Source organism: Nomascus leucogenys, chromosome 6 (assembly GCF_006542625.1).
Source record: "Nomascus leucogenys isolate Asia chromosome 6, Asia_NLE_v1, whole genome shotgun sequence".
Classification (NCBI taxonomy): domain Eukaryota; kingdom Metazoa; phylum Chordata; class Mammalia; order Primates; family Hylobatidae; genus Nomascus; species Nomascus leucogenys.
Window position 1 is genome coordinate 28,968,223 of NC_044386.1, and position 24,608 is coordinate 28,992,830.

General features: G+C 38.1%; 1 protein-coding gene across 6 annotated transcripts in view; it reads right to left on the reverse strand.

The window, feature by feature from the left end:
- DROSHA (drosha ribonuclease III) overlaps positions 1-24,608 on the reverse strand; it is a 131,181-nt gene that overhangs the window by 40,192 nt on the left and 66,381 nt on the right. For all 6 annotated transcript variants that reach the window (XM_030813937.1, XM_030813941.1, XM_030813939.1 and 3 more), the window contains 5 exons: positions 24,253-24,352; positions 22,309-22,416; positions 9,634-9,741; positions 7,368-7,506; positions 6,627-6,687 (listed from right to left, as the gene is read on the reverse strand). In XM_030813937.1, coding sequence (XP_030669797.1) covers positions 6,627-6,687; positions 7,368-7,506; positions 9,634-9,741; positions 22,309-22,416; positions 24,253-24,352 — 516 coding nt within the window. The remainder of the gene's footprint in view (positions 1-6,626; positions 6,688-7,367; positions 7,507-9,633; positions 9,742-22,308; positions 22,417-24,252; positions 24,353-24,608) is intronic.

The window sequence follows — 24,608 nt, forward strand, 5'->3', positions numbered from 1 at the left end:
AAGTTCCACAGTGGAGTATGACACATTATATTAACAAAAAAAATTTTCAAAACTTTTCAATACTGAGATTTTGCTTTCTGTCAAATACACCAGAACTTCAAAAGCATCTGCCATCATTCTTGGAGAAAGCATCAAGGAATAGAGGCATGATTTAATGGTAAGACGATGTTAACTCCTAAGTCCTCCTGCAATTTCAAGAAACCTATTAAGCTGCTGTCCTGGGTAAGGATAGAAATTAAGAAAGAAATAGTGAGTTTTAAAAAATAAATTCTTTTTCATGAGCCAGTAAAATAAAAATGCATTTTCTGTGGCACAGGCTTTATCTTCTTCCTAATAGTGCGAAGTACTATACAGAAAAATCTTCACATGGAAAGCAAGAAACTGGGGACAAAGGAGCTGGGGACAGACCATATTTGGATGTCTAATGCATTTTTAAAGAATAGTAAGACATTTAGTCAAATATGACAATAAGTCATATTTAGTATATGCTTGAAGTCATATACCATTTTAAATGAAGTCATATTGGCATAAGTTTTACCTTAATTTCTTTTATAAACTTTCATGGAGACAAAAACTACATCTAGGGTTTTAATAACCACAAAGTTGGGTTATTATTCATTTTGTTGAAATACAAGGTCATGGTTCTAAACAGATTTATTCAACAGAGAGTCTGCCATTTATTAAATAATTTGCCCAAATCCAACATATGTTTTTCTGTATCCACATTATGACTAAACTCTGGCAATAAGTCATAAATAAGAATGGGGATTAAATACCACTTTAGTTTATTATTATACTGTACAATTCCTAAGCCAATGGTTTATCTGGAAAAACGGGAAGAGTGGGCTGCTAGTCCTCTCAGCAGCAGCAAATCTTTTGTTCCTTCTTTCATTGTTTAGACTTTCTTTAATCACCCTCTTTATAAATACTAGCAGGTTCCAAGATGAGATATTTACTGAGCAGTAAATACTCCATTTGTTTTTAAGAAGTGAATCAACAGAGGCATTATGAAATCTAGATTAACTGTAACATTTATACAGCACATTTTGTCTGAGGAACTCAATGCACTTTATAAAACACAACCATCTCCCTGTAACAGTAAGTACTGTAAGGTGCCATTCACTCCAAGGAAAGCCATCTCGGGATAGGCCAAATCCAGTGAGGGTACGCAGAATCTTTCGCACTCTGGCATCCCAAGCCTCAAGCAGTGACTCGCAGAGTAGAGCTAGAGGGGGCCCTGGAGGTCAGTGGGAACTTCTACCCAACTTAGGATTCCTTCACCTCACTGCATCTGCCTGGACACTTGTAGGGAGGACAGGCCACAGACCCAGGAGACCTGAGATCTCAGCCTTCCAAAGTGCTGGGATTACAGGTGTGAGCCACCGCGCCTGGCCGAGATTTTTATGCATTATATGTAGCAATGACTCTCCAAAAGGAAAAAAAATCAAATCAAACCAAGGCAGCTTGGTTTTCCCCTTTTTTCCATTGCTACTCTTCTGGTCCCTCCTTCCCAAGGGTCTTACTGATAATACGTGGATTACTTGAATGCCACCAAATGCCTAATCCTTCAGACACTCTTTTTGTGCTAACAGTTCATCACAATTTGCATGAATGAATAAAATATAACTATTCAGCTCAGATTTAGGTGGTTAAACAGTGACATTTTTAAAATTATGGGTGGCATATTTGCTTGAGATAACAGCATCATAAAAGTTAATTATTTTGTAGTTTTCATGGGCAGCCAGGCTATCAAGAATTATTTATTAATTTCTTCATGCCTTTTTTGTAAACCCTAGCCCATCTCAAATGAGATTAAGAAAGATACTACCCATCCATTTAAACTGCTGACCGTAACCCTTCTTGATCCCTCCACTGCCCTATTTCTAGTCAATAAGTAAATAGCCTGGGATAAAAGTAGTATGACGAATGGCATTCCTTCCTTTAATACTTATTTACTGAGTACCTGTTCTGTGAAAGGCACTAGTTATAAAGAACAGGGAGAAAAAACATGGGTAGGACCATAGACCTTCAAAATCCTTACAGTCCAGTAAAGAAAAATAGCCCCATAACACAATTATGGGTGCACAGAGGAACAAGAATATGTACCATAAAACAAATACCAGCAGGATTTGAGCAGGATATTACAAGGTTACATGGGCATGACAGAGGAAGTTTTACAATGACGATCAGCACACAGGGAAGGGACAGGGTATGTTTGACAACCCAGGTAAGTAGCTCTGTCTTACTTGGGTCAGTCTCTGTGAGAAGCTGTGCCCAGCAGTGGACAGCTGGCTGATAGCAGTCAACTAGCAGCAGATCCTGGCAGCCAAGGCCAAGAGGCTTTTTTTGAACAGACACTTGGGGTCAACTCTGCATCAGCAAAAAGATCATATTCAGGGCAAGAGGCTCTCAACACAAGCAGCAAAGGCCGAATGTCAAAGGACAAGAGAGATTATTTGTTTATTCTCTGTCAATAATATCATTTTCAAAATGGTAAATTCAAACATCACATAGTTTCTCAGGTATCATCCCTTCTGCCACGGTAAGAAAGCCACTTCTTTGTAACAGAGCTAAAGAAAACATAAATCATGGGGTTCAAATGACATTATCAAAAGACATAATTTACATACCAACAACTGCGGTAGGGGAAGATGAGACAAAGATGATTTAAACCCATATTTTCATCATTGAAAAGTACATGTCTATGGTGTTCATGTAGCCATGTTAGAGGGCTATGGGTATATAGGATTCTACTTATTAAAATACAGACTTTACAATGCAGCAGGGTAAAATAAAACCATGGTCACACCATCCCCGAGGGTATGATTAAGGGCTATTTTAATTCATTCTTTTCTGATCTTAGACTCTCACAGAACATCATAGTGAGGTATATGGGCATATGATCATTTTCAAACAAGAATTTTAAAGCTCTGTCCTGCTCTTCTTTTTACCTCTTGATTGAAGAGGTTTGGTTTCTGATAACCTCAAAAGAGAACAACTCAAGGCAAGTCAATTTTTTAAAAACCTGATATATGAAGGAGATATTGGAAAAGGAAGCCATGTCAGCCATTGCTGGCAATTTTTGTGGAGGCCAGTGGGCAGCTGAAGTAATTGCCTCAATTTCCTGTAACTTCCAACTCTACTCTGCCCACCTTTAATCCATCTCAGTCTGGATCCCCAGAATGATAAGCATAGCTATTCCACTTTCCAACTCCCCATCTTAAAAAGAAAGCCACCCTCCAGCAGTTTCCTCTACTGGCTTTCCAAATAGAACCTGCTGTACCTCACACACAAAGATAATCCTCCTTGCAAGCAACCCCAGAGCCTCATCAGCCATTAAGCATTTGCTTTCATTCAGTTGTCAAACTGTGTTAATGAGTTTATACACACCTAGGTCATTCCATTCCCAGATTCTTCAAAGGCCTCAAGACCACACATAAATGAGAATATCAATATTCCTCATAAGAAGGTATCTTATAAAACCAGGAAATTAAATAAGAAAAGCTAACGTATGAAACTTTCCAACTCATTATATGAGGCCAGTATTACCATTATAATGACACTAGACAAAACATCACAGGAAAACTACAAACCAGTATCTCTTGTGAATACAGACACACAAATCTTAAGCAAAATACTACCAAACTGAATACAGCAGCACATGAGAAGAATGAGACACCACAATCAAGTGGGAGGCATCCCAGGAAAGCCAGGTTGGTTTAATACCCCAAATCAATTAGAATAAAAGAATAAAATGAATGATTATGTTAATAGCTACAGAAAAAGCATGTGAGAAAATTCAACACCATTTCGTGATAAAAACACTCAGCAAACTAAGAATAGAAGACCTTCTTTACTCTGATAAAAAGCATCTATAAAAACCCAACAACTAACATCATCCTCAATAGTGAAAGACTGAATGCTTCCTACTGAGATTAGGAAGACAAAGATCTGTTCTCAATACTTCTATTCAGCACTGTACTGGAGGCTCTAGCCAGGGCAACTAAGTTAAGAAAATGAAATTAAAAGGATTACACGGGAAGAAGTAAAACTATTGCTATTTGTAGATAATATTATTTCAAAAATAACAAAATCCTAAGGAATCCATTAAAAGACTATTCAACCTAATAAACAAGAGCAACAAGGTTGGAGGTCATAAGACCAATACACAAAAATTAACTGTATTTCCAAACACTTGCAATGAACAACCTGAAAATGAAATTAAGAAAATAATTCCAGGCTGGGCGTGGTGGCTCACGCCTGTAATCCCAGCACTTTGGGAGGCTGAGGCGGGTGGATCACAAGGTCAGGACATCAAGACCATCCTGGTTAACACAGTGAGACCCTGTCTCTACTAAAAATACAAAAAAATTAGTGAGGTGTGGTGGCGGGCGCCTGTAGTCCCAGCTACTCGGTAGGCTGAGGCAGGAGAATGGCGTGAACCCAGGAGGTGGAGCTTGCAGTGAGCCAAGATCGTACCACTGCACTCCAGCCTGGGCGACAGAGCGAGACTCCGTCTCAAAAAAAAAAAAAAAAAGATTCCATTTATAACAGCACAAAAAAGAATAACATACTTCAGAATAAATTTTGCAAAAGATGTGTAAAATGTATACTCTGAAAACTATAAAACATTATTGAAAAAATTTAAAAAGACAGATAAATGGAAAGACATCCAAGTTCATGAATCAGAAAACTTAAGATTAAGATGGTAAGCCTGGGCAACATAGCAAGAGCCCTGTCTCTATTTTAAAAAAAAAAAAAAAAGGTTAAGATGGTAATCATCAACCTAAATGCCCTTCAATGATAGACTACATAAAGAAAATGTGGGGCCAGGCATGGTGACTCAGGCCTGTAATCTCAGCACTTTGGGAGCCCAAGGCAGATGGATAACTTGAGGCCAGGAGTTGGAGACCAGCCTGGCCAACATGGCGAAAGCTCATCTCTACCAAAAATATAAAAATTAGCCAGGCATGCTGGCGCACACCTGTAATCCCAGCTACTCAGGTGGCTGAGGTGTGAGAATCGCTTGAACCAAGGAGGCGGAGGTTGCAGTGAGCTGAGATCATGCCACTGCACTGCAGCCTGGGCAACAGAATGAGACACTGTCTCAAAAAAAAAAAAAAGAAAAAAAAATGTGGTACTTATACACCATGGAATACTATGCAGCCATAAAAACGAATGAGATCATGTCCTTTGCAGGGACATGGATAGAGCTGGAGGCCATTATCCTTAGCAAACTAACACAGGAACAGAAAACCAAATACCACAGGTTACACAGACACACAGAGGAGAACAACACAGACTAGGGCCTTTCGGAAGGTGGAGAACAAAAGGAGGGAGAGGATAAGGAATAATAACTAATAGCTATTAGGCTTAATACCTGGGGGATAAAAAATCTGTACAACAAACTCCCATGACACAAGTTTACCTATGTAACAAACTGCACTTTAAATAAACATTTTTTTAAAAGATGGTAATAATTCCCAAATTGATCTACAGAATCAACATAATGCCTATCAAAATCTCCACTGACTTCTTTGCAGAAATTGACAAGCTAATCCAAAAATTCATGTGGAAATGCAATAAACTCAGAATAGCTAAAACTTCATCAAAAGTTTAGTACTGCAAAGGACATCATCAAGAGAGAGAAAAGACAATTCACAGAACGAAAAAAATTTTTGCAAATCTGATAAGGAATTTGCATCTGAAAATATATTTAAAAACTATTATAACTCAATAATTTAGAATAACCTAATTAAAAATGGGAAAAGGATCTGAATAGGTATTTCTCCAAAGACGATAAACAAATAGTCAATAAGCACATGAAAAGATGCTCAATTTCATGAGCCGAGGGAAATGGAAATCAAAACCATAATGAGCTAATACTTCATATTCACTAGAATAGAAGGGCTCGAATAAAAAAGACAAACGATAACAAGTGTTGACAAAAATGTGAAGACACTGGATCCCTGCTATATTGCTGCTGGGAATATAAAATGGTACAGGCACTTTGGAAATCGGTCTGGCAGTTCCTTAAAAGGTTAAACAGAGTTACCATATGACCCAGCAATTCTACTCCTAAGTATATACCCAAGGGAAATCAAAATATATGTCCAAACAAAATCTGTACACAAATATTCAAAGCAGCATTATTCACCAGCCAAAAAGTGGAAACAATCCAAATGCCCATTAACTGATGAACAGATACATAAAATATGGTATGCTCATATCATGGAATATTATTTAGCAATAAAAACAATGAAGTATTGACACATACTATACTATGGACAAATCCTGAAAACATGCTAAGTAAAAGAAGACAATCACAAAGAACTGACTTATATGATGCCTTTCATATAAAATGTTCAGAAGAGACAAATCCACAGAGGTTGAAAATAAATTGGTGGTTGCCTAGGATTGGGCAGGCTAAGGAACATGGGGAAAGATTACTAATGAGTACAGGGTTTCTCTTTGGGGTAATGTCAATGTTGCAAAATTAGATGATGGCCATGGATATACAATTTTGTGAACATACTAAAACCACTGAATTGTATGCTTTAAATGAGTAAATTGTATAGTATGTGAATTATATATCCATCAAGTTGTTTTTTAAAAATCAACTTTACCTCGAGGGAGTTGGGTCATCTTGGCCAAGGCGTGACATAATATTTATCAAGGTGTTAATCCCTATTTAAAATAAAAAACAAATACACAAGTAAATACAGATAGAAGAATTATAGGACCATCATATTACAGTAGAAAAAAATTATCTCATCTCAATGTGATTTTAAAAGGTTTGGAATCTACCTGTCTAAAAGTGTAATAAACAATTATTTAAAACACTGGATAGGAAAAAGAAATTTTTCTAAAAAACTCATCAACCCTTATTATAGTTCCTGCTCAAAGTAAATATTATAAAAGAGTCCGTGGGGCCAGGCACGGTGGCTCACGTCTGTAACCTCAGCACTTTGGGAGGCAGAGGCGGGTAGATCACTTGAGGTCAGGAATTCAAGACCAGCCTGGCCAACATGGCAAAACCCTGTCTCTAACAAAAATACAAAAAAACTAGCCAAGTGTGGTGGCACATGCCTGTAATCCCAGCTATTTCGGAGGCTAAGGCAGGAGAATCGCTTGAACCCAGGAGGCAAAGTTTGCAGTGAGCTGAGATCGTGCCGCTGCACTCCAGCCTGGGTGACAGAGTGAGACCCTGTCTCAAAAAAAAAAAAAAAAAAAAAAGAGTCAGTAAGCACTAGAATATGAGATGGTGAAAGAGTCACCCAGGGAACCATTCCTAGAGGTGAAATAATTTACGACAGAAAACACAGGCCAAAATAGGAGATTCACATCTTAAAATCATCCAGACATACCTTTCTTCCGCATGTGCATGTGATGAACTTTTCTGTCTCCATATTTGGGCTGCCGAATTCCACAGTTAGACAACGAATTCCTGGCATGATCAGGATTCATTCCAAAATTTAAATGATGACTTGGATGAGTCATGGCCAGCTAAAATTTCAATGAAATAAGTTCAGTCTTTAAAACAACATAAACTGGGTGCAGTGGCTCACGCCTGTAATCCTAAGGTGGAGGGACCACTTTAGCCCAGGAGATCAAGACCAGCCTGGGCAACACAGTGAGACACCATCTCTACAAAAAATAAAAAATTAGCCTGGTGTGGTGGCATGTGACTGGAGTCCCAGCTACTCAAGAGGCTGAGGTGGGAGGATAACTTGAGCCCAGGAGGTCAAGGCTGCAGTGAGCTATGATCATGCCACTGCACTCTAGCCTGGATGACAGAGGGAGACCCTGTCTCAAAAAACAAAAACAAAACAAAAACTCAGCATGACAGCACCATCTTTGTATCATCCCAAATTAAGCAGGAAAGGGAGCTGTCTACCCAGTTGGATTCTAAGCCCTGATCTTTCCATCTTATCTCCCCAAGTATCCGTAAATAGACGACCTACAGAATGGCAGAAAATATTTGCATACTATATATCCAACAAAGGACTAATATCCAGAATCTACAAGGAACTAAAACAAATCAGCAAGAAAAAATAATAATAATAACAATAATAACCCCATTAAAAAGTGGGCAAATGACATGAACAAACATTTTTCAAAAGAAGATATACAAATGGCCAACAAACATGAAAGAATGTTCAACATCACTGATCATTAGGGAAATGCAAATTAAAACCACACGGAGATACCACCTACCACTTTACCCCAGTCAGAATGGCCATTATTAAAAAATCAAAACACAGCAGGTGTTGGTGTGATGCAGTGAAGAGGGAAGGCTTATAATACACTGAACTTTATATAAGCTACATAAATTAGTATAACTTCTGCAAAAAACAGTATGGAGATTTCTCAAGAAACTAAAAGTGGATGTAACACTTGATTCGGTCCTCCCACTACTGTGTATCTACCTAAAGAAAAAGAAGTCACTGTATCAAAAAGACACCTGCACTTCTATGTTTATTGCAGCACAATTCACAATTGCAAAGATATGGAATCAACCTAAGTGCCTATCAACGGATGAGTGGATAAAGAAAACGTGGTATACATATACCATGGAATACTACCCAGCAATAAAAAGAATGAAATAATGTATTTTGCAGCAACTCGGTTGGAACTACAGACCATTATCCTAAGTTAATTAACTCAGAAACAGAAAACCAAATACCGCATATTCTCACTCACAAGTGGAAGCTAAGCTATGGGTACCCAGGGGCATACAGAGTGGTATAACGGACACTGGAGACTCAGATGGGGAGTGTTGGGAGGGGCGTGAGGGATGAAAAACTACCTATTAGGTGTAATGTACACAATTCAGGTGACAGGTAAGCCCAGACTTCACCACTATACAATTCATCCATGTAGCCAAAAACCACTTGTACCCCTAAATCTATTGAAAAAAATTTTAAAGTGGCCAAAACAAACAAAAAACAAATTTCCAGATCTCTGATGCAAGCCCTCTTCTGCAAACAAACATAAAAATCCACATCTTAAGGCTGGGCGCGGTGACTCACACCTGTAATCCCTGCATTTTGGGAGGCCGAGGCAGGCGCATCACCTAAGGTCAGGAGTTCGAGACCAGCCTGGCCAACATGGCAAAAGCCTGTCTCTACTAAAAATACCAAAATTAGCCGGGCATGGTGGCAGGCGCCTGTAATCTCAGCTACTCAGGAGCCTGAGGCAGGAGAATCGCTTGAACCCGGGAGGCGGAGGTTGCAGTGAGCCGAGATCACACCATTGCACTCCAGCCTGGGAAACAAGAGCGAAACTCTGTACCAGAAAAGAAAAAAAAAAAAAAAAAAACTACATCTTTCAGAGAAGTTAGAATACTCAGCACCTGGAAAGGAGAGCCATAAAGGAGGAAAAGTTGGAAGAAGGTACTCAGAGTTGACAAATTTTAGTTTTGGTCAACTTCTTTAGGGACGGTCTCAAATAAATGTAAGAGAATGGGCTGGAAAGCAGCAGAGGCAACCAGGGTAGAGCAATGGAGAGAACTATGTTTCTAATAATCCTTGTCACTTCCCAGGATAGAGAACCCAATGTACCATTTGTGACCTGCAAGATGAATTACTCCTATCTTGTTATTACGTGAGTTTACAGGAGAATAATTCTTACCTGCAAAAGACAACGATCTTGGAAAGTATATCCTATCAACTTGTCCAAATGCATTAGGCATTGGTGGTAGCGGATATGATGGGTCAGAACAGGTAGCATCATTGCATGCTAGGAAAAAAAATATTCAATAATGTTTAACTTTATAAAAACTTACAAAGTGACTTCATTTATTTTACAACAAGCCAGAACCATTTTCACATTCCAAATTCTATCTCACTAAGTCCTGAAACAGCTTATTGGCTGCATGGCATTCTGGAGAATCCTCTGTGAGAGACTGTAGCTGTTAAGAGTATATAGTCTCTCGAATCAGAATGCGTGGGTCCAAATCCTGCTCTGCCACTCATTCACTGTGTGACCTGAGGCAAGTTATCGCACCTCTCTGCCTCAGTTTCCTCACCTGCACAATGAGAATAAGAAATATTCCTACTTCCGAGGATAGCTAAAAGGATTAAAAGAGGAAATACAGAAATCTTCTTAGAACATGGCCTGTTAGCCCTCATTCCATTAGGAATAGCCCTGGTTCTATCAGTATTCAGCAGGGTAGCTTTGAGTAAGTCACATGCATTTCTGTGCCTCCTTGTCTATCTTTAATTAAAAGGGAATGGATTAGGATTCATTCATTCTGAAACTTTTTTGGGGTCAAGATATTTTTGAGAATCCAAGGAAAATGACTCTTTCCCCAGAAAAATGTCCCTGTGCACAAACATGCAAAAGTTGTACACAATTTTAATGGGTTCACAAACCCCTAAAGCCCACGACTATCCTTGAAGAGCTTCTCAACCAGATATGCCACCCTAGGTTTAACATTTAATGATCTAACATTCTGAAGACAATTTTTATAAAGCTACCAGTATAGTTAAGGTACCCAAGGACACAGAATTTAAATTTTTCCTTCAATCCCTTTTCATTTGGCTATAAATTCCTTATTGGGAGATAATTTCATGGAGGGTATATCTTTTTCTTTTCCTTAATACTATTTCCCAAGAACACAAGAGCATGTAAGGAATCATTCTTATTCATCAGAACCTGGAGGATGGACCCAGCCCACAGAATGACTGACATATGCTTTATATTATTTCAGTCTTTGAAGTATTTTAAGCTGGCATTGTTTAAAAATACATGAAAATAATTTGCTTTAAACTATAGAAATTAGTTATGTTATTAACTTATAAAGAAAGATTCATTCTACCAAATAGGATCCCTAATCAACAAAAAATCTTTCTTGCCAGTTCAATTCAGTAAGTATGTAACTGAGCACCTCCACATGTAAGGCCTTACAATATGTGTGGAAGATAGAAAAGGTAAAGACACTGTTTTTGCCATTAAAGCTAGAAATATGCCATTAGCATTTGAATTATTGGCACTTTATCCACGTTGTTTTTATAAGTGCTGTGCTGATAAACACAACAATATGGAAACAACATGCACAACCAAAGAATAATAGTTTTCCAGCCACTTAAACTGCAGGAAGCTCAAGAGTTGATGCTAAAAACTCCAGGTGGATAGGACATGGGTTAGGACATGAAGACTATTCGGTGCAACTGCCTTTCTAAAGCATGAACTCAACCTGGTGAATTGTTTACTTTTTTAATATTTCCTATGAGAGATAAATCGCTGCCTGCCAGGAAAATAAAACCCTCTTTAGAGTGCTGATTATTAAAAAATTACCTTTTTTTTTTTGAGACAGGGTCCCGCTCTGTCGCCCAGGCTACAGTGCAGTGACACAGTCACAACTCACTGCAGCCTCGACCTTCCAGGCTCAAGAGATCCTCCTACCTCAGCCACCAAACCCCAGTAGCTGGGACTACAGGCGTGCAGCACCACACTCTGCTAATTTCTGTGTTTTTTTGTAAAAATGAGGTTTCACCATGTTGCCCAGGTTGGTTTTAAGCTCCTGGGCTCAAGGGATCAGCCTGCCTTGGCCTCCCAAAGTGCTAAGATTAATAGGCGTGAGCCACTCCGCCAGGCCTGAAAATTACTATTAACTTTAAGCCCAAATCTGTATCTTTGGAAGTTTTATCCCTTTAATCCTACTTCTACTCAGAAACAAAATGGCAGGCTTTCCACATCTTGTTTTAGCTAACCTACACTTTACTTCCTTACTTCCTTTAACCTTTTCTCATGTAAAACAGCTTTGAATCCCTTAACCACTTCCTCTAAATCTGCTCCAAACAAAGCCTGTTTCTCCTTCCAAATAAACCTTTTGTGAGTACCATGGAAGGGTATAGATGACCTGTGTCCATCTTGAATCCCAGACATCAAGTCTCAATGTTACCTACAAGACTTTAAATTTCTAACTCGGTTTTTAAAAGTATCAATCTTTGCAATATTAAAATACAATCATCTTTATGTCTGGTATCTTTATGTCTGCCAACTGCTTTAATAAAAAAAAAACCCTCAAATTCTCCCACAAAAATAGAGCAACAAGACTAGCAAAATGAAAGACCAATGAACATTATCTACATAAAAACTAAATGACAAGGTACCCTCTTGAGTCCCTAAATAAGAGTGGATGAGGAGAAAGAGCTATGTCTCAGCATCTGTGTGAAAGAAGAGAGGCACAGGCCCTGATAATGGAAGAAACTCAAAATTAACAACACATGTTCACCGAAAACAACCCAAACTGGTGAGAGCTCTGCCGAATCTAATTCATTGAGTGAATACGGGAGGACAGTCTAACTGTGCTTAAGGCACCTGGGACCTACAAACACTCAACACACAAAAAAACAAAAACTGAAGCTCCCTACAAGGTAAAAGCCCCACAACGAGGAGAAAGTGCTGGGAGTGAAAGCCACATTTCGCACGAGAGGGATAATGAATGGCAAAAGAGAGGAGGTCCAGACAAAAGCAGAGGAGAGAAGCAGAGGGGGCAGATCTTAGTGTGAAGCCATATTCTTTTATCACTGCAAAAACAACTGGATGAGGAGCTCCAGAACCATGAAAAACTATCCTGCCTTATACCCCCTTTCTAAAAGTACAGGAAACTATTTCATTTGGCTTACTTAATTTTTAAGTTTCTTAAAGAGCAACAGGAAAGAATCATGATCAAATCCCATTCAAAGATTTTTCTAAGAAGAGGAGTAGAATAACATCCTTGCTGAGAATAAAAACATTCCAGAGGCCTGGCACAGTGGCTCACGCCTGTAATCCCAGCACTGTGGGAGGCCGAGACAGGCAGATCACGAGGTCGGGAGATCGAGATCATCCTGGCTAACATGGTGAGACCCCGTCTCCACTAAAAATACAAAAAATTAGCCGGGTGTGGTGATGGGCACCTGTGTTCCCAGCTACTCGGGAGGCTGATGCAGGAGAATGGCATGAACCCAGGAGGCGGAGCTTGCAGTGAGCCGAGATCACGCCACTGCACTCCAGCCTGGGCAACAGAGCCAGACTCTGTCTCAAAAAAAAAAAAAAAAAAAAAATTCCAGAGAAACATACCAATAACCTTCAAAATAAGCAAAGAAATTACTAAAACAACAGAAGGATTAACAAAAATTACAAAGAAATATTACATAAATTCAGAAATGAGATAAGAGGAAAGGAAGATTTGAAAAGAAGTGACAAAACTCAGGAAAAAGAAACATAAAAGGAGGTAAGCATTTCAAGACTAAAGAAGGAACACAAAATCAGATCAGCCCAATGAATAGTGCTTTTCAAAAATAGAAATGAAGAATTCAAGAGAAAATGACAGATCCAGAAGAGAAGCAAAAAAGATATGAGATGCATATATCTTATAAGAAGATATAAGATGCAAGAAGTAATTACTACTTCTTGAATGAAGAATTCAAGAGAACATTATAGATCCAGAAGAGAAGCAAAGAAAATATAAGATGCATATAAGTGGAGTACTTTAAAAATCAAAATAATAGAAAATAATGAAACATGTAATACAAGAAAAAGAAAACTTTCCTGAGACAAAAGACAACTTGAAAGTATATACTGAAAGTATATACAGCATACCTGAAAAAATTAACTGAAAAGAGCTGAGACAAGAGCTGAGACATATTCTAGTAAACTATTGGTTTCTAAAGAAAAAGAAAAAATCCTTTGGGCACTCATACAAAAGGACCAAGTCACTTAAACTCATATTGTTATCACACTTTTTTTTTTTTTTTGAGACAGGGTCACACTCTGTTACCCAGTTTGGAGTGCAGTGGCACGATCTCGGCTCACCGCAACCTCCATCTCCCAGGCTCAAGTGATCCTCCCACCTCAGCCTCCCAAGTAGCTGGGACCACAGGTGTGCACCACCACACCCAGCTAATTTTTTGTATTTTTTGTAGAGATGGGGTTTCGCCATGTTGCCCAGGCTGGTCTCGAACTCCTGAGCTCAGGTGATGCACTTGCCTTGGCCTCCCAAAGTGCTGGGATTACAATTGTGAGTACCTGTACCTGACCATATTGTTATCATACTTTTGACAGCAATGTTTTACACCAGAAAACAATGAGAATGTGTTTAAAATATTAAAGAAAGAAAATGGGATCCACAGATTTTATATCCAGCCAAACTGACCATTAAAATAAAGGCCACAGGCAAACTGTGAGGAACATGCAGAAACTCAAGGACCACTGTTTCTATAAGCCCTTCTTGAGGAATGTTTTAGAAAATGAGCTTCAGACAAATAAAAAAGGGGAGGTAGGAGATTGATAATGACATATGATTTGATGATTACTTGCAAATATATTTTTATGGTAGATAATCACAAGTGAGTCAATATAAGAAATAATTAAACATTCTAACATTGATTAGTACAACCATCAGAAAACAAGGGGAGAAGAAGAAATATAGAAAGAGTAGGATGAGGTTGCTGTCTGCCTTATTAACTTGCAACAAAAGGATATCACTTCAAATTAGGTGCCAGGTGAGAGAGAGGATTATGGGAAGAAGCAGAGAGAAGCTATTTTTACTAAAAGACAACAAGATACACACACACAGAGAGAAAGAGAAGTAAGGGAGAAATGTAATTATACTATAAAGTTGTCAGTATAAAGGTAACCATTAGAATAAAAATACAAGCGTTCCCGAATACGAGGGATATGAAAAGGAAAAACACAAAGCCAATATAATGGATTTCATAGTAACCACTAACATAAAACTGTTTGACAGACAGAAAGCCAAACATATCAGTAAGCTCTATATATTACTATAGAGTGATCTCCCAGACACTTTTTTGTTGTTGTTGTTGTTGTTGTTTTGTTTTGTTTTTTAGAGATGGGGTTTCACTCTGTCACCCGTGCTGGAGTATAGTGGTACAATCATAGCTCACTGCAGCCCCAAACTCCTGGGCTCAAGTGATCCTTCCACATCAGCCTCCTTAGTGGCTAGGACAACAGGTGTGCACCACCACACCTGGCTAAGTTTGCAATCCTCCTGCCTTGACCTTCCAAAGCACTGGAATTTTAGGTCTGAGCCATCACATCTGGTCCAGACACATTGTTAAGTGAACAAAATCTCAGTAGAGAAAAGGGTGTTTAAGATACCACCATTCATACAGGAAAGAGGAAAACAAACAAAAATACATATATATTTGCTTTTATAAAAATAAGAAATTAAGCCTTTTTTTTTTTGATGGAGTCTCACTCTGTTTCCCAGGCTGGAGTTCAGTGGCATGATCTTGGCTCATTGCCACCTCTGCCTCCTGGGTTCAAGCTATTCTCCTGCCTCAGCCTCCCAGGTAGCTGGGACTACAGGCACACACCACTACTCCCGGCTAATTTTTTGTATTTTTAGTAGAGACAGCGTTTCACCATGTTGGCTGGGCTGGTCTCGAACTACTGACCTCAGGTTATCTGCCCGCCTCGGTCTCCCAAAATGCTGGGATTACAGGCGTGAGCCACTGCGTGCGTAGCCAGATCAAGCCATTTTTAAAAGATAGTTACATTTTAAAAGATAGTCAGGGGTGGGTGGCAAGAAAAGGATACAAGCAACAGAGATAGAAGTTAGACTTAAAAAAAGTACACTTGACCCTGTAAATCTGATTGAAGAGTCATGTAAACATTTTACATAATTATAAAACAATCTTTAATTTTTAAAAGGAACCTAGGCCAGGCACAGTGGCTCATGTCTCTAATCCCAGCACTCTGGGAGGCTGAGGCAAGAGGATCACTTGAACCTAGGAGTTTGAGACCAGCCTGGGCGACAAAGCAAGACCCCGTCTCTACAAAAAATAGAAAAATCAGCCAGGCATGGTGGCACATGCCTGTGGTCCCAGCTACTTAGGAGGCTGAAGTGGGAGGATGTGTTGGGCCTAGAAGTTCAAGGCTGTAGTGAGCCATGATCGCAGTGTCACTGTACTCCAGCCTAGGTGACACAGCAAGACCCTGACTCAATCAATCCGTCAGTCAGTCAGTGGAACTCTTAAAATCAAAAGTAAAATGAAACAAATGAATTCTGTGTATCCAGTTTGTGGCATAACCACGGGATATAGAAAATTGAGTGTAAATCCCCAGTGAGATACAGCTATAGATAATCAAAGACAAAAAAGAACAAAGACAGTCCCCAATTTACTATGGTAAGACTTACAATTTTTTGACTTTACAATGACATGTAAGCAATATTAATTCAGTATGCTCCTTGACTTATGATAGGCTGTGTCCCAATAAACCTATCATAAACTGAAAATTCAACTTATGATCTTATGATATTTTCAACTTACTCTGGGTTTATGGGTTTACTGGGATGTAACCCCATTGTAAATCAAAGACCATCTGTACTCCCAAACAAACAAGCAGCTATTTTCCATCACCATATTGGTGGTGGTGCTATTAAACTGTTAATCTGGGACTACTTGTTGTGTATTATGGAATAAATCAAATGAGTAATTTTTGGTGCTGTCCCACAGGATCTTCATCTCAGGGTAATCAAATAGTTGATGAGGAAAAGATCCTTTTTAAAAAGTATTTTAAGTAATAAATGAAGAAAGACAGAATTAGAATATCATTTTGGCAGACCCTGGGTCTACGTAACGATCCATCAGTGACCGATAATGTCACATACAAATAAAGAGAGTCCTCACCACCAGCTATGAAAATATCTTGCAAAAAAACTGAACTTAAATCTGGTCAGTGCTATTCAACAGAACACTCTATGATGATGGAAATATCCTCTTATCTGTGCTGTTGTAATGGGCAGTAGCCACATGTGTCTACTGAGCACTCAAAGTGTGGTTAGGGCAACTGCGAGGCAGAATTTTTAATTTCATTTAATTAATTTAAATTTAAATAGCCACATGCAACCAGTGATACTGGGCAGTGCACTTTTAGATCTAACTACCAATTTATAGGAAATACAAGGGGCAGAAGTACCTGGTAAATGACACCAGAAAGTTGCAATCAGCAAAACTCAGACTACACTGTAGGAACTCTACAGGACACATAATCCAATTTCTTCAGCAACAAATGTTTGCAAGGGAAAAAAAGGAGAAATGGAATGAGAACCTACAGATTAAAGAGACTTAAACAACACCAACTAATCACAATGTATAGATCTCACATGGACCCAAATTCAAACAGACTAAAATAAATTTAATAGACAACGAGAAAAATGTAAACATTGACTAGGTATTTGATGATATTACAGAAATGCTTTTGAAAACAGTCGAAGCTAAGTGATAGTTCACAGAGTTCATTATTCTTTTCTCTTTCATCTTGTATGTTTTAAATTATTCCTAATAAAATATAATACTAGCCAGATGAGGTGACATGCACCTGTAGTTCCAGCTATAGGAGGCTGAAGCAGGAGGGTTGCTTGAGCCCAGGAGTCCAAGGCAACAAGGCCAGAGTGCACTATTATTGCACCTGTGAATAGCCACTGCATTCCAGCCTGGGCAACACAGCAAGACTCCCATCTCTAAAAAAAAAACAAAAAACAAAACAAAAAAATCTCTATCAGGCCAGTTAGCCTTTAAACAAATCTTTCCTTCTTCACAAGCAGCACTACGCTCCAATTAAAAAATCAAGTATCTCATACAGACTAAAAATCAAAATTCCTTTGTTAACAATAACTATGAAACCATTGCCCTCTCAGACATTCCTCCTTCCCCCTGCTACAAGATCTAATTTAGAAAATACATCCTTCAACTTGCTGTCCAAAGTCTCTGAATCCCTAGGGATGTTACTTTTCACTGTTGAGTCATTCCTTGACAAATCATTGAGCAACAGAATCAGATAATTTGATAATACATGGCAGCCTTCCATCCCATTCCAGATGGCCACTCTAGGAAGACAGCACATTCATTAATTAGTCCAAATACAGCTCTCTGTCCACTCAATACAAATACCAACCACCACAACTCAGCTTTCCTCAAAGGCCAACAGTTCTCCAGGCACCTGTGTTTCCTTTTTTTTCCTTAAGAAGTTACAGTGTCTCCGTGTTTGGCATGAGTCTCCTACTGGTGATGTGAGTGTGATGGTGCAAATTCTTTGCTCCTTTTTTCACGTCTTCTGAGTCAGTTTATTGATTTCCATGGACCACCTTCTCAGTATAGCATAGGGTCCAGGCGCCTCCCTCTACAGAAGATACCAATTTAACCTCAGTGTGTGAAACCCTATTCTTAAAAAATACAGGTCCTATTGCAGCATGTTGCTTTTCTTCCTCTTCTGAGTCATTATGCTCAATTTTTTAGACTCAGATTCAGGTTTTGATTCCTTTTTCTTCCACATTACCCAGAATTCACTCTAACAAGCAGCAACACAGAAAAAGTTCTTCAACAATTTATCTACAAATATAGTGACAGGTCCACATTCGGTTCACATATAATTACAAGTTATAGCACCCACCCCTAGGTTTTCAATCCTCTTAACATTGGCTGGGGCACCAGGTAGAATTTTCTAATCTCCTAACAATCCTTGGTAACTTCTCTGGTTGGGGAAAATGTACTTCCAGAGAGAGATGCTGGTACTGAGGTCACTCCATCTCAGATTTAACACGATGGTTTCGTCTCCTGCAGAAACCAGATAGCATCTCAAGGCTTTTACTAGCAACCTACTAGCAATTATTACTAAAAAACAGTAGGTTCTATATCAATGAACTATCAAATACAGAGGAAAAACTACCAAGGATTTTAAATACATCCTTTTTTCTAAAAATTATGAGCCTATCTGTTCAAAGACTTTGAATAATCATAAAATTATTCAAAGTATTCAGTGTATAAATTCACTTAACTGCTATTTCCTAGTCAATTAGATTTTTATTCTTCATTACCAAAAATACTAAATGCTTTCATTTTGGAGGTTTTAAACTGCATTATGATATGCCACCAGCTTATGTGAGGAAAACACACCAAAAGAAAACATTTATTCTAACATAAGAAATTAAATATCATTGTAAGCCACAGCCAATTTTACTTGTAAAAAAACAACAACAAAAACACTGTTGGTCCCTTTCTCAAAAAATTACAGGTTTTATTAAACATTCATTAAAATCTTTACATTAAGAACAAAGTAAAGGCCAAATAAACAATAAAAAATGTTAGCATATATGACTTCTGACTAGACAAACCTGCACTGGACTAAACTTTTATGAAGGATGTAAAAAGACTACTCTATCCTAAAAATACGACTAAAACAGCTTCTAAAATATATTCATAGATGTTTGGTCATTAATGCTACATGATAAAATATTTTATCTGATTTCTTTACAACAAAACTAGGGGGAATGGCTTTGCTGCCTTCATTGTTCACTGAAGGAATTTCAAGGTTAAAAAAATTCAAACAAAATGTATAGCAAACATTGATAATTTAAGGGCAACTGTTCAGAATCTTTGTGTGATGCATGTAGAATACCTGAGAATTTTAAAACATAAAAATTCCAGGAAGAGCTAACGTATCATCTGTGGCAAAAACTCTTAGTTAAAATGTACCCAGAAGTTCTCTACTTGTCAAAGATTTTCTGTAAGATGCATCAGTAGAAAGGAAGACTTTCTGACCATTTATATTCAATAGGACAGACGAAGAGAAAGCTCAGTAAGAGTCCAGGGAGTTTCAAATGACTAGCCCATGGCTTGCATAGTCAGTGGTTTATTTATTCCTACATTCATAACAACAGTTACCACTTCGAAGCCATTCTGGAACAAGGAAAGGTATAAATAAACATAATGAAAATACTCATTGCAAAAATACTTATTTTGAGCCCAAAGTCAACTACGCTAGTTTACTTTTGCCATTTTCCCCTAAATCATTTTCCCCTAAACCTTACTGTAGGGTTTTTTTATTTAAAGTTTGAACTAGGTTACTCCTGTGTCATGAATGAGTTGATGAACACCTCCAAATTTCCATATGTTCATGTTTTAAGCTCAATGCAGGTAACAATTTACTTTCACAACCCCAAGAATACTCACTGATGGTGACATAATATTTAATATGTCAAAATAAACAGATACTTCATCTGTTCATCTAACCTTGACAGCTACAGAATGCATCCAGGATAATTTGATTTTGGTGTGTAAGGAACTATTTCACCAAAGCACAGGGTTTTTTGTTTTTAATAGTTCACTCTCAGCCCCCATGTTGCCACTGTGTAAGTGGCATTTCCTTCTCTTCTGCTTCTATGGACTTCTCAGGTAGCTTGCTGGCTCATTTTCATTCATTTATATGCAGACATTTCTTTACAAACCATAAAGCAATTCCTTCTGTATTCAGTATATGAACTCACAGGCAACAATTTACATTCTTTATCAAGTCATTTACATATGAGAGTAATTTTATCAAAATCTTAAAAAGACTTCCATTCGGAGGACCAGAGAATGGAAGCATGGCTTCTAAACAGATGGCAGTTCTCTCTGGAAGAGTGAGAGTTCTACAGAGGGAGGAACGATTATTAGATCATAAAGCATTCACCTTTGCAGGGGTTTAATCAGGATCCCTTTTCTTCTACCAGTTAGGCAAGGAAACTGAGTGAGTCCTTTTCCCTATCAACCTCGAAACAGAACATAGCATATCACACAGCAAGAGACAAGACCACTTACTCCTCCAGCTGCTTCTCAACTAGCTGAGTGAGGGTAGAGGAAGGACATTTGTGATATAGCTGAAGAATACAAAACTGTACTGGAACAGATAATTCAGTATTCTTGTTTGCTTCACAAAAAGAAAAAAAAAAGGCTCAATGCTTCAGAAAAAAAAAAAGAAAGATACTGTATTCAGTGGCCTTAGGGACTGCTACAGGAGGTGGGGGAGAAATCAAGTAAAACAGGATACTCTCTCCACTCCCATCTCCCACTAGTCAATCAGGCTTCTTTATCCTTTTACAAATAATGGCTCTAGAAGGGTTTTGTATGAAAAAAAAAAAACTTTGAAGTTAACCAAAAACACAAGTTCAAAACTACTAACCAGAAGGTCTGGAAGGTGCCTTCTAGTTCTTAATGCTCAACAATTTTATGATCTCTTAGACAATCAACTCTGACTTATCACTGAGATCATCAGATTTGGAGCAAACTGTCTAGGATTCTGCTCACTGGTCTGATGATGTCCACCTTAGGATGACATTACGTTGGTTTTGGGGAAACACTGACAAACAGAAAAACCGGGTGATATGGCTTCAAATGGCCCTGAGAGAGAATCAATGGAAGTAAAATATTCATCTGAAAGTACTGACATCATAAGATATTTGTCAATTGGTAAAATAATTGTAGACCTGGTGAAAATAGCTGGCTACCACTATAGATGATTACCCTGAAAATATGGCAATATTACACCAATAGCAGTTCATCTTAATGCAAAAATAGTTAGCTTTGGACATCACTTAGTACATAAATTGTGTAGCAATACTTTTAAACCCTGCTAGTTAATATAATAATTAAATGCCAACACTGATTTTTTAAAAAATTCATTATGATGAAATGAACACTAAGAAGAAACTAAGAGTAAGCTGCTTGAACTTACTGCAACACATGCTACCATCGAAACAGATAAATGGAAGCCTGGAAGTATTCTTCCAAAAGGCTGAACACAGCAAACTGCATTACCTAACCATAGCCTGTGTACTCATTTCCTTTACTGTAATTCTCATGGACTTCATCCAATATCAATTGTGACAAAAGAATCAAGTGAAAAAACAGAATATGTTGGTTTAGGGGATCTTTAATCACATATAAATTCCACCCATAGGAAAAACAAAAATGCTTATTAGTCAGTTAGTTACATATAGCAGAAATGTTACTCTATTGCATTCACCCAAGGAAAATATATTATCATTTGGTTCAAATATGAAGTATACACTGATTCTGTTCATTAATGCCTTCAGTTCTCTGCAATATAAATTGCAATGTAAATTTGAGTCATCAGTCTAGAAAACATACACTTCAGGAGTCTGCTTGTATGGCTGCTGGATTATCTCTTTTGTATAAGCACCTATACGTGTGCTGCAAACAGGCAGATGCATGAGCAGATGCTTGAGGACAGACTTACCTTCATCCAAAGAGAAGAGACTGAACTGAACACTACTAAGTAAGGTTCTCCCCACCCCAACAGCCACGAGCACAACATACACACACACACCAGCATCAAAACAGACAACAAAAACAAAATCCAAATAATAGAAAACAATTTATAGTTGATATTCCATTTAGTCTCAAGGTAGTATTTTCTAAAGAACATTCTCAATTAAGAAACCCTCAGTACCAGATTTGTTTTAAAGGAAGAAAAGTATGGGCATAACTGTGTCCTCAGAAGTGTCCCCACCTGACAGACATCAGAACGGATGCCAGTTTTCCAGAATCCTTGGCTACTTAGCTCCACTGTTACTTCTCGTCTCATTGTATTCTTCTGCCGTATTTTTTGGAGGGCTTCCTAGAAAAGAATTCATTATGATGAGTAACACAACTGCTACAAAGCAATAGTAAGCCAAACATGAAGCATTAGAAAGTAAGTTGGATTCATTTACTATCACCCTTACATTCAGATACTCAAATCCCTTCATACAAAATTATAATATTTTCTTTAAAATGGAGGCTGGAATGCTCAAAGCTTGGGGTATAACACAGCCCAGCCTTTCTTGGCAACTAGATAAGAAAAAATCTAAACTAAATCTACCATTCTGGTATTTTTGAACAAAATACGCCCTTTCATTGATAAAGGAAGCAAAATGTGGTTTGGGATTTGAAATGAGCATGTAAAATTTTTATCAAGCCTCATGTTAAGTATTTACATCTAAGAAACAAAGTAAATTAAACTGCAACCCACATAATTCTAACAGTTGCCTTCTAACTTGCAAACCCTTATAAAAACTCTTGCTGCAAGGGCATATTTTATAATAAAAAAAGACTATGATCTAAAATGTCACCTGTGAGACATGATTAGGAACTAACTCTTCCCTTTCACGGCCCTTCGAATAATTGTAAAAATAGTTGTATATTTGTATGCATGCAATTGAATCAAAATCTCATAGGAATTCATAATAACAGGAACCACCCCCACCCCCACTATTGATTAAGTTCTTTTTACAGGCCAAATACCACAAGAGGCCCGTTAAATGGCATATTTCGGAAGTTCACGGAACTACCTTTTTCCTTGAGTGCACCAACGGAGGAACATTTCAGTCAGCCTCTCAACCTTAGTTCCCTCCTTTATAAACAGGCTGATTGGCCTAAATCACAGTAAGTGACAAAGCCAGAATTCACTTTTTCCAGCTTCAAAGCCTTGCCCTTACACAACCCCAGCAGAATAAAACCTCTCCGAGACAATAATCTATGTTGATACTGAAATCGTTTATTCTTATAATTAAAACTAAAACATAAGTTATCTTGCATTACAGGGATAGTACTACCCATTAGTAAGGAAATATGGAATTTGGGATATGAAATCTTACAAAATAAGTTTACCATACTAAACTGGCAGAGCAATGGAAGACAATCTTTTCCAACTTTAAGACCAAGAAATCTGAGTAAGGCCCAATGTTGTATAATGTGCAACCAAATTAAAGATAAAAGGCTGATTCAACAAATTTAAGCTTTAATATCTATAAAAGATATGTTTGATTCCCAGTGGTAATAATCCATTAAGAAACTGGCATTTTAGGGATTGATATAGTTAGGATGTTTTGGCCCCTACAAATTTCACATTGAAATATGATACCCAATGTGAGAGATGGGGCCTGGTGGGAGGTTTTTGGGTCATGGGTGGATCCCTCAAGAATAGCTTGGTACCTTCCCCACGGTAATGAGTTCATGTGAGATCTGCTTGTTAAAGAGAGTCTGGGACCTCCCTCCTCCCTCTCTTCCTCCCTCTTCTGTCATATGATGTGCCTGCTCCCCATCCACCTTCTACCATGACTAAAAGCATCCTGAGGCCTCTCCAGAAGCCAAGCAGATGCTGGTGCCATGCTTCTTGTACAGCCTGCAGAAACGTGCACCAAATAAACCTCTTTTCTTTATAAATTACCCAGTCTCAGGTACTCCTTTAGAGGAATGCAAAACAGACTAATACAGGGATAAAAAGGCTCCCTTAAAAACTAAAAGATTTTTTAAAATCAATTCGTATAATAATGTGGGGAGGAGGGTAAAGTATGATTTTTAAAAAAAAAATATTTTTCCATCTTGTACCAGAAGTATAGTGTGATAGAACAATTGCGAAATAAACCTGAAGCACATCATCGTTAATCACCAAGGAATGGAGTCTGATACAGACCTCCCTCTGTGCCAGCTTCTGTTTGTCAGTTTGTTTGACTTTGGGACTATTTGCTAGGAGGTGGCGAAGTTTCACATAACTCTTCCACAGTTTTTGGTACCTAAGGAAAAAGACAGGCAAACATCTCAGGTAAAGAGAAGGTAAACCTAAAGTGCAACAAAATCAGTTATTTTAAGAGCCCTCTTCAAATCATACATTACATTCTTTTGATTATTCTTAATGGCAGAAAGCCATCATTTTAAGGAAGGCTAAGACTTTGAGGTTGACAGTCAGGATGGATAAGAGTCAACTGGAATCTGGTGATTAAGTTGATTATTGCTTATTTCAGTTGGAAATGAGGTGTGACTATATGAATG